Genomic DNA, 15,707 nt, shown 5'->3' with positions numbered 1-15,707 from the left:
GCACAGTCCCACTTGATGAAAAAACCCTTTGCAGCAGCCAGTTTGTCATCCAGACGTGGTCATGAGCCATGAGAACACCAGGTCCGTGAGGCACACACAAGCTGGCAAAGGGCCTGGGCTGACAGGAGTCAGGCCAGTGCTCAGACCGGGGCAGGACTCAAGGTTTCACGTAGACCTGAGGATGCTGCTGCCCCACAACAAGGCACTGCAAGCTGCAGAGCCCTAAGCCCAGCTCTTGGGGCTGGGAGGTCCACAACAACTACAGGGCAGCTCACCTACTGCAGCTAAGAGGGACCCAGCTGTACCAGAAGAGCTGGGGCAAGCAAAGGCTAGGAGACGGGTCCTATATGAAGAGGGAAATTCTCTCCCTTCTCCGCTGCCCAGCTCTCCAAAATTAGCTCAAAACCCAGGAGTCAGAAAGACCCCACTTAACCAGAGGTCCACCATGAGACAAGACACAGTTGAGGTTCCTCACTCAGACCCTGGTCTCTGTTTGCAGCACCACCACCCTGTGGCACTTGCCAAGCACTGGCCAGACATGCCCCAGGAGAGGCAACCCTCGCCTGAGAGCACCCCTGAGCCTCAGGGTCACAGAGCCCTAGTGCATTCCCCCAGGAGCCTGTTCCCATAACAGACACGTGGTGCCTTCAAGCTGCTGTGGCCCTGACCCCGGGGCTCAGGGAAGCACCACGGAGAGAGAGGAGGAACATGCTGTAAAATAAAAAAGGCTCCTTTGGAACCATCTATGATGCATTTGTAACAATAATCCAAAATAACCAAAAAAACACTAAAATAGAAAAGAAAAAAATTGCACGCTGCTTTACGATGAAACAGAGGAAGGTAAAACCAGGAGGGTTGGAAAAGGCTCCTACAAGGGGAAGGGTGCAGGGGAAAGGGACCTTTTTGGTTTTATTGCAAATGGTTCAAGAGAGTAAGAAAAGAAGAGAGGAGAGCGAGAGACACCTTGGGAAGATGACTGGTTTCCAAGCCGTTCAAGACGATGCTTGTGAGGACCGGGAGGAGGGACTGCTTCTTAGTCCTGGTATCTCGCCCTCCTCCCCAGGAGGCAAGCCTTTGCTTCTACGGTGATTTCAGCTTCTTGGTTCGTGGCGAGGTGCCGTTCTCTGCTTTCACCACTCCATTTTCATGGTAACCTGGGGATAGAGAAAGAAAAACTTTGTCCCTTGCACAGGCCAAAACCTTAACCCTCTTGGGGCTGGCCCATAGCTATGGAGAAAACCACCACCGCGGGACGATCCTGCTGGGGACCCCCAGGCTCAGCGCGGAGGGGCAGGAGGCACGTCCACAGCATCACCTGCACGGGCAGCAGCCTGCCGAGGGGATGCTGAACCACAGGACCGATGCCTCCCACGGTGCCACCCCATGGCACGCTGGCTCCGGCACTCACCCGAGTCCCTCTTGAGCGGCTTGGCTTGCTGCTTGGCGCCGGCGTACTGCTCTGCTCGTTCCAGTACTCCCGCCAGCGCCGCAGCTGGAAGTGGATGAAGCGCCACATCACCGAGGCCTGGAAGAGGCACACCAACAGCAGCACACTCATTCTGGTAGGGGCGGAGAAGAGGCAGGCTGAGAACAGAGGAGCGAGGCCACCACCAGCCCAGCCTTCCACCCACATCGGGGCCGGTGGCCGAGGTCCCCCTGGGTGGCTGCACTGAGAGTCAGAGGCAGCCACCATCAGAGGCAGCCACCATCTCTGCTTTCTGCCATAACCCGAGCTCAGAGCAGCCACTTCCCTTTCCCTCCCCACCACGAAGCTCTCAGGTGCTCGGGGCGCTGCTGACTCTTAAGACTTTAGTGCAGGAATGGATGAATAGGATCATCTCAACCAGCACTGCCCAAAGCACAGTCTGCACGGTCAAGGTAAGACGTCCCCAGCTGCTCTGTACAACTAAAAGGTGGATGTGGTTGAAAGGGAGCTAAGAAAGTCCCCCAAATCCTAAGGCGTGCCAGCAGTCCATAGCTCCAAAAACCTTGGGAATGACCAGGCACCTGTCCTAGGAACTTCTGAACTGAACCTACAGCTGCTGTATGGGTGAGAAAGGCTCCCTGTCTTGACAGACAGACTACAAGGCATGAGGAACCCATCCCATCCGCTGCTTCCCATGTCAACAGCCAGCAAAACTTGTCCAAGCAGAGGGGAAAATGCCTTTCAACCACATCCATGTAAGCGCAGTTACAGGTGCAGAAGGGAAAGCCTGCAAGCCTTTCTCTAAGATAGGCTCGTGCTTTACAACTTCACTCGCTGAACAACTTATTTGCTGGCTTTTCCGCGTGGCTCCGCAGCTTTTAACCCCTCCTCGCTCCCTCCACACCCTCCCAGCTCACTAGGACCTTCCCTAAAGGGAACCTAGATCAGATCTCCATTGGCATTTCCAAACTCAGCAAAAACCACCTTGGGATAACACAACCAAGGAAGATACAGTAGGAGACATTCCTACCTGAAGAGGATATTGTTGAAGAGAAAGCTGAAGAAGTTCCCTCTCTCGGGGTCGAGAGCCTGGTTCTCCACCCGTGGCAGCCCGAAGCCGATGACCAGGATGTACAGGGTGAGGGTGAAGAGCCTGGTGACCACGAACACAACAGCCCAGACGTTAAACCTGCAGGAGGGCAAGCAGAGGTGTTGGCAGGAGCGGCCTCCAGCGCTGAGCTGGAAGGTGAGAACGAGCCCCCCCATCACGCCGACAGCTCTCCTGGGAGAGGAGGGAAGCCATGGCCAGCTCGCCTGCTTACAGCTTCTCGTTGTTCTCATCCGTGAAGTAGACCAGCCGGGCCATGTGGAAGAAGAATTCGGCTATATACTGCAACAGCAAGAGGATCAGCCCCAAGCGGGTTAAGCTAGGAGGGAAGAGAAAGAAAAAAGCATCACTGGGCTGCTCAGCCTCGGTCCTTCGTATCCAGCGACAGCATCTCCCCCACCATCCCTGCGCTGCTACAAGAACCAGCCCAAAGTGGGACCTCTCCACAGCAATGGGGGTAGGATTGCAACGGGGAAATCCCTGTTCCCCAAAACATCAAAGCATCCCAAACCAGAGGTACAGCTGGGATGAGTCCGACACAAAGCCCTAACCACTGGCATTGCTGCTCTGTGCACACACTTAGAGGAAGGATAAGAGTTTGCCTGCCCGTGCTGTGCTGGGAGAGCACCCCAGGGTCCTTCCCACACCCAGGGGAGATGCACCCATCAGCCTGCGTTTTGGGTCCCTGGTTAACATTTGCTTTGCAATGTCCTGTGACCAGAGACCGCCTGTGCACTTGCGTAACACCGCTGAGCTCCTTCAAAATCAGCTCTGTGGGTCTGTGAAAACTGTTTGACTAACCGCCCACAGTCGGGAGGTCAACTTCAATACCATCCGCTTTTTAAACACTCGCCTTAATTCCCTTTAAACCCCCTGCCCCGCTGAGGTTTCCCGGGTGACCCGCACTGCAAAAGGACCTGCTCAGCCCCATCCGCGGCGCGGGACGGGATGCCGAGGCAGCCGACTCACTTGAGGAGGTACGCGCCGGCGATGTGCACCAGGTAGAGCGCGATGCACCGCAGCTGGCGGGGGATCTCCTCCTGGCAGGGGCAGAAAACGGCGTTAACCTCTCGCCCCTCTTCACCCACCCTCGCCCAAAGCTCGCTTTCCCCAAAGCCAGGGGGCAAACCACTTCAAGCATCCCAAGGGTACGCGGGAGCGCCCGCCTGGCTCTCACCTTGCGAACTTTTTGGAAGTAGAGCTCCGGCAGGGCGTGCAGCCAGTATGCCAGCTGGCACAGGTAGAAAAACTTCACCTGGAACCTGAAACGCAGGGACAAGACACATGAGCCAACCCAGGGCATGGCAGGATCCCAAGGACCCAGGCACCAGGGAAAGTGCCCAACTGCACAGCACCAGGCAATCCCTCCACCACTTTGAAGCCACAGGATTTAGGAGGCCTCATTTCTGGGCTGAAATTATATGTTCAGCTGAGCTAGCCATGCCCAGAGTTTATCTGGCTGCTCATGCCGTGGTCTCCACGCTCTCCGCAAACCTCACTTTTGCAAAAACCCAAGAAGGGAGGATTATCCCCCACTTCTGTGTTTCCACTATGAAAAATGAACAGCAAAGCGACTTGCCTAAGGTGATGCAGGCAGTAAGCAGCCAGGATGAGTAACCAAGCCGGCAGGGCCTGCCTCATGGAGGAAACACTCCAGGAACATCTACCCCAGGGCCACAAACAAGATAACCCCCATCCCCCAGGATCTGACTGCAGCATCCTTGCAGCAGGGTGCATGCAAAAGGCGCTGCACTGTCACCACCCTGCTCCCAGCCGCAGGGAAAACCATATAGAGGAAGGAAGTGGTCAGCCCAAGAACAAAATGCCCTTGCAAGTGCTTACGGAAGATAAACATGCGGGTAGTTTTCCCACAAACTTCTGGGGTTTGATACGTATCCTTCCTGAAAAAGAGAAGAGATGCAAGCCTTCAGCAAAAGAAACAGGCAGAGGATGGTTACGATGGGGCGGGCTAACGCTACAGCGAAACTAGGAACCGGGGATGACACCTGAGTCCTTTCAGCCTGCAGTAAAAACTGTGTCCCCTGCACAAGCCAAGGCTGAGCTCTCCAAAGCTCAGCCACATTCACGGGTCTCTAGCACCTGCTCAAGTTTCATGAGGCCCCCGTGTTTGGGGGTTGAAAGCTGCCTGCTCGGTTGCACAGAGGGTCACCAGTTCAGGATAGGATGTTTTGGGGTTTGGGCAATGCAAGACGGATGCTCTGGAGGTGCAAGATGTCAGTAGCACGGCTACAAGCAATCGTGTGCATGGTCCGAGGGGAGCTTCTTACCCACCAGCATTTCCAACTCGAGTATCACTTAAGCAAAAAGAAGTACTTCTGAAGAGAAAGGGGAACAGAAAACTCCTACAAAAATAATTTAATATGCATTGCATAGTTTAATTTTCCACCTGCCTGCACTACCCTACAGCCCCTTGCCTTATGCTTGCAGGGCAGATTACAGGATGGGGCTCCCTTCTCGTTCCACGCTTGCACAGCTCCTGCCGGAGGGCTGCTGCATTGGGCTTTGCAAAGAGATGTTGGCATGGAAAATTCATCTTGCCCAGGACCTATCTGTCACCATTGTCCATGCCCTGTCTGCCCCAAGACCTTTTTTCGGTTGGGGGAGCTTGGGGGAGGTGCAAGTTCTGCAAAGGGTGACCTGCTCTGCACATGCGGGGCACTTGAGGAACACACCACAGCACCACGGGTTTGCATAGGAGGCTGCAGCCCCGGAGCTGGTGAGGAATGGGTCTGGCGCTGGGTGAAGGCAGCCCAAAAACAGTGGCCTCAACTGTTTTACCAAAGCTTCCCTCCCCACAGCCCTATGGGGCAGGAGCAGTGCCAGCAGATCCCCAGAAATGCTGGCCTGGAAGGGGTAGCGGTCCTCTAATGGGGGGCTGGCAGGTCACCCCAAGCGGTGGGGAGGGGACCTGCCCCCGAGCATCCATCCCCAGCACCGCTGGGGACCACGGCTGAACCCCAATGGCCACCAGTAATGAAGCATCATCATCACTTCACGCTGCCAAAATAGTTGTCTCTCTCCACCGCTACCTGTTCTTCCCTCCCTCTTCCTCCTAAAAATGAAACATTTCCACTACAAATTTTTCTTCCAGCGGTTATGGGTTGAAACATCCCCAACGCAACCGCACCGCTCAGCATGCCCCTCACTGCCAGCTCACCAAGAGAGGGATCACAAAAATCTGCCCGTTCACCCCACATCCCTGTAAAGGGCATCCGAAAACCCCAAGACACTGAACGCAAATAAGGAGGAAAGTAAGACTGAGAAAGACGGCAGGTCCCGGAGCAGCGGATGGAGATGACAGGACCACGCAGGATTTCTAGGATCCAGCTCTAAAATATTTCACAGCCCATTTGCTTGTGCCTTGCACGAAGCAGGAGAAGGATTTCCCCAAACTGCCCTCACTCAGTGGCTGGAAAGACCCACCACACTTGAAAACGAAATTTGCTGAAATGTGCCCGTCTTGGCCCAGGAGCTGGCTGGGGACTCTGCTGCCATCGAGGTTTTGCACTCCAGAACCCCCAAATCCCACCCAGGGAACCCGAAGCCTGGTGGCCCCGTGCCTCACCGTCACCACGACGTACAAGCACCAAATCACGGAGGTGAGGTGGAAGGCAACCAGCTGACCTGATTCATTGAACTTGCTGTGTTTGACCTTGGAGAGATGGAGACGCCTGTTGATTTTCTGGGAAGGGGCAGAGGGAGAGAAAAGGAACAAGAAAACATGAGCCACTGGGTCAACAACTCTCCCTCCTCCTCCTCCTCCCTGTCCCAAGCAGCTCCCAGAGATGAAGGCTCACTCGTCACCGCCCGAACACCCAGACTACCCCCATAACAATATTTAACTGCAACAGGACCACATCCCCCCATGGTACTTGAGATATTTTGGCGACTCAAGACGCCGAACGACACTCACGTCCAGGGCGTACTCCTGCACCACCGCATGCAGGATGATGGCGATGAAGATATAGAAGAGGATGGTGACCAGATCCTTCAGCCCATAATGATACTGGACCAGCTCCCCATCTGCAAAGAAACCAAACAGTGGGTCAAATCCCCATGATCCAAATGATTTCCAGGTACTTAAGGGTTAGTGGAAGTTCAGGCGGGGACTATTCCCAACACGCAGCTTGGATAGGGCCACCAGAGAGGTGGAGGCAGAGAGAGGTCATGACTGTGCCAGTGGCTGCAGGGCTGGAAAAAAGGGCTCTAGCCTGAGTCAGTTCATCGGCAGAAGGCGGATAGGTCCCCTCTAATAGTTACACACCTCAAGGGAGGTGACACTCAGGACACTTTAAGCTTCCCCTGCCAGAGGTGAGGGGCTGGGGACATGAATTTTTCAGCCTGGAGGGGCAAAGACATAGAGGCAGTGCTGAAGTAGGTGATGGGATCAGGGACACCCCACTGGGAGCATTAAGGCTCAGGATGGGATTTCCACCCCCTCAGTTATCATCCAACACCCAGTCTCTCCCACTCACCCCTTCTGGAGCAGGATTCAGCTGCCTAAAAGCAGATGCCTCGTGCTATTAAGAGATCCGAGATGGCAACGGGGCTGGCGGATGAGAAATAGGACCCGTGGGAGGTTCTGCTCTTCTGGGGCAACAGGAGACCCAACAGAACCCAAAATACCCCAGACGTCTGCATTTAGGCAACTATTTGCAGCCCTGCAGCTTATGGGGAAGAAGCAGAGTCGGGAAAGCTGCTGTCCTGGTGGCACCCTGCAGAAAGCATGGCAAAGGAAGCTCAGCCCACCCCCAGCTGCTGCTCTCCCTTACCCTGATCCTGTCCATCCTCTCCTAATATCGATGCTGGGAAGCGACTTCTCTGTCACCAGCCCTGTTTACCCTCGAACAAAGCTTCAGTCCAGATTTTTAAGATTTGAGGTACATGAATAAGGTTTGAATAGGATTTATGAAAACACTTGGTGTAAGGATGTGAAAACACTTGGTCCTTAGGAACCCCTCGGCTGGGTGCTCTGCAAACATTGCCTGTATCACAGAGCTCATAAGCCTAGTTTAAGAGAAAAGAATTGCAAGACTAAAGAAAATAATATTATGCACGTGCGCGACTGCTCTGCCTCCTCTCCTCTCTCTGGGGCACTTCAGAAGCTAGCAGGAGCCGTGTGTGCGCTGAGCACGGGAGACGAGAGCGAGATCTGCCGACTGACAGGCAACAGTATCCTTGTTGCGAGGGATGTGAAACAGCCTTGGAAAAATTCAGGTGAGTAATAATCCTTCCTCTGAGCAAGCTTGCTGCACCAAGGTCTCTCTCCCCACGGCCTCACCTAGCTCATACCCCATAGATACCCCAATACCTGGTCCTGGTGAGATGGTTATGTGCCCCCCCCTGAGATTTCTGGTATTGGGAAAGAATAAATCACTTAACGGCAGTGGAAGTTGTCTGGACTGTGCCATAGGGGAGTGCGGACCATTATTTCATCTGGAAGCTGGATGATTTCTTCAACCATAATGTTCAAAGATTTTAAGGGCAGACCTTTTATCTTCCGCATGTCTGCCTCATCATAGTTTCACTAATCCCAACAACCCCGCTTTTTCCTTGGATGATGACTCAAACACTAATTAACTACAGTTTTCTACCACCACACCAGGCTCTGTGCCCTGGGCGTTTGGCTCATCCTGAGCACAGGGCTTTACCCAAACCACCTCCAGCTGCCCCCGTGCCGGTGCCCAGATCGCTGCCAGCCCTGGAGGGGCTCTCAGCTAGGAAGGTAGCTACTAGCAGCCAAAATACAAACAGGGACCGAGCCTCCAGCTACCTCCGAGTCCTCTGGTCCATCAGGCTTGGACCTGCGCCAGCCCGGAGTCTCCTTGAATTACTCTCCATCAGGACGATAAGCTGCTTGGAGCAGGGATGCTGTGCACCACGTGCATCTCCACACCCTCACCTTCTGCCATCCCCAATAAATAAAGCGAGATGGGAATTATCTGCGCAGCCCCTGCTGCTTAGCAAAGAGCTAAACCCCTCCTGCTCCTCGGCAGAGCTACTCTGGGCATGCAATCAGGCAATTTGATCTCGCCTGACCAGGCTGGGAGGAGGATCCTCACCCTGCAGAGCACACACAGCAGCCTGACCACGGCAGAAACAGGTAGAAAGAAAGCCCTAAAACCCCCTGGAAAGCATTTCTTCCCAACCCTGGCAGCACAAGGGCTGGCAGACATGATCAGCGTGCTCTGAGCCACTGAAACTTTGCTTTTCTCCCACATATTTTATTTTTAAAATCTCCTTTACTACCAGACAAGGGCCCGAGCGTGTGCATCAGTAGAGGGTGAGCCCAGGCCAGCTGGCAGCGAGGGTTTGGGGCAGACCAGGACTCGACCCTCCCCTTGGGGTATCCACAGCGGCAGCATCTCTTACCTGCTGTAGGCACGCTAACGTTATACTGAGGTAAGATAAACAGGAAGGCAGTCTTGGCTGTAACCTGTCAAAGACACACAGAGGGGGGGAAAAAAAAGGCAAATCAGTTGTTAAATCCATTCTTCTGCCACCATTTACTCCTATTTCCTACCGCGCTGGGTAAAGGCAAATAGTCCAGGGAGATGGGCAGGCATCGGCTTCACTCACAACAGTGCCTTTCAGCAAGGGGATTGCTAGGGAAGAGGTTTGCCAACAGGGACTTGGGATTTGGGAAGGAGAAAGGGGTGGATAAAAGAGGGAGAAACGTGGAAAAGCAACGCAACTGTAAAAGCCACCAGCCAGCCCGACGTGGGAAGCCCCCCGCTTCCCCTCAAGGATGAGCATCCCTCCAGTACCATAGACCATCGTCACGTGCAACCCACTGCTCGGGGAACACCGGGAGCCCGACCCAGCGGGCCGTTTGTGTTAATTAAAACCATCTCTCATTCCCATCCACTCCGGGCAGCCATGCCAGGAGCCCAGCATGGGTAGAAATGACAACATCCAGCACCTGAGCAAGCTCAGTGACTTCAAAGGCCCACCGGCTACGCACGTATTTAGCCCCCACATCTCTGCGGAGACTCCTCTAGTAACGGCAACCACGGGACCGGTGAGGCCGGACCCCTTTAGAGACCACGCAGCTGCTCACGAGGGTCCCACCGGACAGGGGAAAAGCAGCTTTGGCAAAAGAGCTGAACCTCGCACTGACCATGCACGAGATCCCAGCCGCACGTTCAGCATCCCAGGCTGGCCCGTAAAGGGAAAAAAAAAGTCTGGGATGAGACATCAGGCCCCCTGCAAACCAGGGCTGTGCTGTCTGCTCTTCATTTATTGCTTTTCATTCAAGGAGGCTTTGCGGGGACGGGGCAAAGCCCAGCATCCCGTCCTAGTGCATCTGCAGGACACCCCAAAGCAGCATCTCTGAGACTGAGGAACCCCTGAGCCGGGTCCACAGCAAAACCCAGTGCAGAGATGTCCAATGCCAACCTCCGTCCATGCCTTCATCCCATCCAACCCCACACCAGCAGCAGGTCACCAGAGATTTTCACCTTTCTGATGGTTCCTCAGCCACCCCTCCAACGCTTCGCAAGCGCCCAGCCTCCTCCGCAACCAGCCCCAAAAAATCCCGTGCCCGTCAAACGCCGATGGAGATGAGCTGCATTTCACACAGACGTCGCTGCAACCGTTTCAGAGCTGCAGGCCATTAAAAACCCGGCTGGAAATATTGCTTCACGTCTTGCGGGATGTAGCTGCGGGGGGGACACGGGGGCTTTGCCAAGTGTTCCCGTCCCGCCCCCACGAGCATTGAGCACCCGGCCGGCGGCTCCGCTCTGCCGGCGCAGGCAGCGCTGCCCATCCTCTTGCCGCCTCGGCTGGGGGAAAGCAAACTCCGCGGCGTGTTTTCCTGATGTTTGGGGATTTTTTTTTTTTTTTCCCCGCTTAAAAAAAAGAAATCCCACATGTTGTGCTCTGCTTGCGGAGGAGTAGACGCGAGAAGCACTCTGCCGAGGGAGACCACGGGCAGAGTTTGGGGTGGTAATGGAAAAAGCGCATCGCCTGGCCTCATGCTGGCTTCTGGCTCTTGGAAACCTTGCTGGCTAGGAAAGCAAAGTTGCTTCATCCCAGAGCAGTACAACACAACTGGGACTGGGACCTGACATCCAAACCTCGTCACAAGCTAGCGCAGGGCATGAAACAAATGCACGAACCCCGCGATACTGCAGGGACGGGTAGCCGTGTCATGGATGTGCCGATGGCAGTAGGCACTGAAGGTTTTACACCCTACCCAAGTACCTGGCTGACATCCAGAGGTGTAAACAGCTGGAAACAAGGCATCACCTCCAGGCGAAGTCTCCTAATCCACCGGAGGGGCCACAAGCCAGACTTGTGGGTCTGAGAAAACGACCCCAGAGCATCTCCAGGGTGGGGAGCAATGCCTGCATGGTGCTCAGCCCCAACACAGTTTGCAAGGACTCTCCTAATTTTCTTTTCTGGAAGGTCTGGTAGGAAGGTTTCCTCCATCCACTCCAGGATCAATCAATGCTTTGTCCTATCTCCACACCTGCCTTTGCTTCCTGCAGGCCAGAGGACCACCAGCAGGTTTGGGGGCCACCTCTGCACCCCTTCACCTCTCCACCTTTCATTGCAGAGAGGTAGCAGGTTGTTTTCTAATGCCTACATAAAATACTTTACAACCTAAGATAAATGTAACCTCCTGGACGTAGGCAGACATCCCAACAGACCGATTTCCAGAGAAGAACTGCCTCCCTCCTCTACCTGATGGACGGGGAAGCCCAGACACCTGCAGCCACCCACCAAGGACCACAGTGGCAGCTCCGGGGGCTAAATTTGAACCTCTGGGCATCCGACCTCCCCGTCCACCTCTGGGCATCTGGCAGTGGAGGGAAGGTCTCCTCTTGGGCATCAAAGGCCTTCCTTTCTCCTGCAAGCAGCTGGGAAGCGTCCACACTGACCATGGAAACATCAGAACACGTGCAGGATTTCACCCTTCGCCCTGGCGCAGTCCCCACACACGCTCCCCATTGTGGGCACCGGCAGGACTTTAACGGCCAAGGCAGCGTTTTCAGAGGTGCGTCCCTGGGCTTTCCAAGGGCTCAGAAGACTGGTTGCATCTCGTTTTGTGAGCGGCCCTGGCGCAGTCCCCACACACGCTCCCCGTTGTGGGCACCGGCAGGACTTTAATGGCCAAGGCAGCGTTTTCAGAGGTGGGTCCCTGGGCTTTCCAAGGGCTCAAAAGACTGGTTGCATCTAGTTTTGTGAGCACTTACACCTCCGTGCTTTCCTCGCTGCAATCGCACAAAAAACCCAGAACAATGCATTTACCGTCCGGCTTAGCTCTGTCCTCCGAGACTCACCACCCGCGAGGCCACCAGGGTCCTGATCACACTGCACACCCTCGGCCAGGTCACCTCCACCTCCTTGCGACCACTGCGAGGACACCTCAGTTCAGATAGGAAAAGAGTTGTGGTTTCCAGCAGCCGAGGCAGATGGGGCACAAAACGCATGGGACGAACCACCTTGAGCAGGACACTGGTGACACTCCTCCACCCTTGAAGGTGAAGGACACCCTGCACATCCACGGAAGGACCCACATCTTTTTGCCATTGGTCACAACATGCCCCTTACTGGCGGGCATGGAAGGATAGGTGACTTGATTGAGGTCGTAGCTGAGCTCCATCAAGTGAACATCAGGCTCCAAAACCCCACACTGCAGCCGTACCCACCACAGCACCTCCTCCGCCGCACCAACTGGGAGCACCCGCAGTGCACCCGTTGCTATACAGCCCTGCCTAACGTATAGAGACAAACACCACCGAGCAGCTTAAGCCTCCCGGAAAACAGGGAACGCTTGGACCACAACCTCCAGCAACACCACCTCCAGCTCCCCTGCAAGGCAGAAACTGGACTTCCTTGGCTCGGGAAGGAGTGACAAGGGATAGCAAAGCTTTAGAGCTCAAATCGAGTGTTTCGCAGGCGGCCAGAGAAAGGAGAAATTTGCAATGGGAAGAGCAACGTGAGGATTATTCAGAGGCACAAGAGGCTTGCTGTCTGTTTGCTCTGAAACAAGATGCTGGTACGGGAAAGGAAGCGCCAGGCACGTTCCTGCCTCACAGGGCAGCGAGCAGAGCTGCAGCCACTGCAAAACGGCAGCAGGCAGGGGCAGAACTGGGCATCTCCAGATATTATTCTATTTTTTTGGTTATGCTGTGAGGCCACCTTCTCAACCTGCTTCTTTGGTTTTCCCCTCTTATCTCCAGCCTTTTCTCAAGGCAGCCAGAAGTCCAAATCCTACAGAGCATCACCACAACTCGGGAACGGGATTTGTCTGCACAGGACAAGCTGAGCGGGGACCATATAGAAAAGGCTGTAAATTCCTCGATCGCTCCCTGCCCTGCATTAAGGGCACCTCTATGCAACGCACCACTGCCCAAGGGGGTGAGGGAGATGCTCCTCATCCCGGCCTCATCCTGCCTGGCATGAGGGATGTGCCTGAACCAGCCAAATTTGGGAAGCAGTTGTCCTGGGGGGCTCTCGAAAGCCACGGAGAGGGAACAGCATCTTCAGCAGCGAGTGGGTTCCTGGTGACTAACGACATTAACCCGAGGACCAAAGGGCAGCCGGACGGTGAAGAGGCAAAACCCGATGCACCCATCAAGACCCCAGTTTCCAGCGATGCTCAGAGCAGCTGGGACGGGGCTCGGGCTGTTTCTCATGGAGCAACGCGGCCAGACATCAAATCAGTGCATCTGCTCCACAGCCCCTGATGGATAAAGCCAGACAACCCCAGCGCTACTATACATTTACTATGCATCTACTATCCACCACTACGCATCTACTCCCTGATAACGCGGTGACGGGAAAAATTCACACCCCCTCTAGCCTGGAGTTTGCTGCCTAATACAAAGCAGCAAAGCTCCCCCCACCCTTTTTAGAAGATGCTGGTTTTTCCCTGCCACAAAACTCTGTAAGAGTCCAAACTAAAATCCCAATTCCACTTTTGCAGGCACGCAAGCGGCTTTTAATAAAGGCGTCTAGGCACGCGCATCCCGGCAGCTTGGCACCTCTCCCAAAATCTACCTGCTGCGACTCTCAAGTCCTAAGATTTTCTGGAACAAGGGATAATTTTTGAGCATCCTTTGCGGAGAGGTACCAGGTCACCCTCCAAAATCCAGTTCCCTTCCCGAAAGCCTCAGCCCGTCAGGATTTGCAGGATCTGTGCTGTCTTCACCCCATCCCCGCGGTCCTGCCTGAGTTAAAACAGCTTTGGAGGAAGGAAGCGGCTCTAAATCTCTGGCGGGGGAAGCTGGGGGAGTTTCTGCAGTCTGAGCCGGGAAAATATTTCCAGGACTTGAAAAACAACTCAAACTAATTAAAAATAAAATGCTGTCCGAAGGCTTTTCTCACAACTTAGGGTTTTTTTCCGCCCCCCACCAGCCGGAGTGTTTATTGAAAGAAAAACTTGTTGATCCACGGTATGGATTGCCACAGGCCCTATATGTAAACTAAAGACCAAACTTTGGACCAAAGCCTTTAAAAGTAAACAGCCGGCTTCGACAAAAAACCCTCCCCGCGGGCGGTGCAGCCCCTCTGCTTGCACCCACACGCTCGTCCCCCAGCACGACACGATTATCATCGCCTCACGCTCCCTCCTGTTTATTCCCTTTTAAAAAGCAGACCTAAATTCTGCTTTTTTCCCCCCTTTTTTCCCCTCTTTTTTCCCCCCTTTTTTCCCCCTCCATTCTCCCCCAACTATTCAGCCTTTAAGCCACTCGCGTGCCTCAGTTCCCACATCTGGCAAAGACTGCGACAAGCAGAAACACAGTTTGTTTTCCCTCGTTAACGACGGGAAGGCCTTAATTTTTGCAGAGTACTACGGAGGGGACCGGGGAGGGGAAAGTATATTTAGCAGGAAGCCTGGAAATAGCAGCTCATTCGTCAGCCGCCTGCATTTGACAGTGTCACAACCCAGTGTTTGGGAGACCGTGACTCACTGCCGCAGCTCTGTGCACGGGGAAAAGCCCGGCAAGGGCACGGCATCTCTTATAATATAATGTTTTATAACTTTATTAACCATCACACCATGCATAAGCATCAGGAGCTGTCCCCTGTTTTGCCCGTGAGCTTGCGGCAGCCAGTTCTGGGCATAAAGGAGAAATAAGACTGAGCCTCAGTTTCCCCGTCTTACACAGATTATTACAGCAGCCCCCGTCTAATACAGAAACTCCCCCAAAACCAGTGAGATCTCCCCCAAACACAACCCGCATGAAGGCCGATCTATCCGACACCGCGGCTGATCGATCCGATACCACCATCCCAGATGGGACACAAGTCACCGGGCAGCTGCAGGTTAAACCCAGCCTGGCCTTGGCTTCATTTTTCTGCAAAGCAGGGTGGAAAAAGATATGCAAAGCGATTTCTGCGCCGGGATGGAGAGCACCTGCTTCACGTTTCTATATGCAGTCACTTAAAACGGTTTTTGACCAAAAAAAAAAAAGGGGATTTTTTTTTTTCCCCGGGCTCCAGCTCGCTCGTGGATGGAACGGCCACACACACGCAGCAAAATCCCTCCCGGCACCAGGCAGACGTGCACCGGGCGTGTTTTCACACCCTGAAGGCTCAGGGCAGGCCAGGAAGGCAGAAATCCCGGCAGCGCCCAGCTCAGGATGGCTCTTTTTGGGGGGGACCCCCTCCGAGCCCTGGGCTTCCCTCCCTAAGCAACACCGTGATCATCTTAAACGCACACGATACCCAAATAATCAAGTCCGACACACCCGTAACGCTGCTGAGCGGCCCCATGCCACGCTCTGCGCCCCCAAATCCCCTCCCCGGAGCCGGGATGGCACTAGCGGCGCAGCCGGCAGCGAAGCTGGGCATCAAGCGAGATGCGAACGGTATCTCCATCACGACCGGTACCTGCTCCCTGCTGCGGAGGAATTGCCAGGCTGGTGGAGCCCATTGATCCATTTGGATGGGGAAGAGGTCGCGCGCCCAAAAGGATGCTCAAGGCGTACCTCGCGCCCTGTTTTGGGAGGGGGAGACCCGCGGCAGCCCTCGAGCATCGCCACGAGCATGGTGCCGGAGCAAGCAAGCGCTCAACTCCCGGGGGCTGCCTGGGAAAAGGTTAAAAAATCCCATTTGTGCCTTCCCAAAGAAACCTCCCTTGCAGGAAACAGCCTATTGTGAGCCGGATTCGGCCGGTTCCGCCGAGCCCGAGCTCCG

The 15,707-nt window shown here is 54.7% G+C and overlaps 1 protein-coding gene across 1 annotated transcript; it reads right to left on the bottom strand.

The window, feature by feature from the left end:
- Nucleotides 1–855: 855 nt before the first annotated feature.
- TRAM2 (translocation associated membrane protein 2) lies at nucleotides 856–15,284 on the bottom strand. Its single transcript, XM_009574348.1, is given in 12 exon segments — nucleotides 856–1,154; nucleotides 1,409–1,453; nucleotides 1,456–1,559; nucleotides 2,457–2,615; nucleotides 2,749–2,853; nucleotides 3,504–3,574; nucleotides 3,712–3,796; nucleotides 4,377–4,435; nucleotides 6,121–6,237; nucleotides 6,469–6,578; nucleotides 8,928–8,991; nucleotides 15,237–15,284. Coding segments are annotated over 12 exon segments (1,041 nt in total). The 3' UTR covers nucleotides 856–1,080.
- Nucleotides 15,285–15,707: the final 423 nt, after the last annotated feature.

This window comes from Fulmarus glacialis, unplaced genomic scaffold (genome assembly GCF_000690835.1).
Source record: "Fulmarus glacialis isolate BGI_N327 unplaced genomic scaffold, ASM69083v1 scaffold19923, whole genome shotgun sequence".
NCBI lineage: Eukaryota > Metazoa > Chordata > Aves > Procellariiformes > Procellariidae > Fulmarus > Fulmarus glacialis.
The sequence above is the reverse complement of the archived record's forward strand: the minus strand, read 5'-3'. Positions and strand labels throughout refer to the sequence as shown.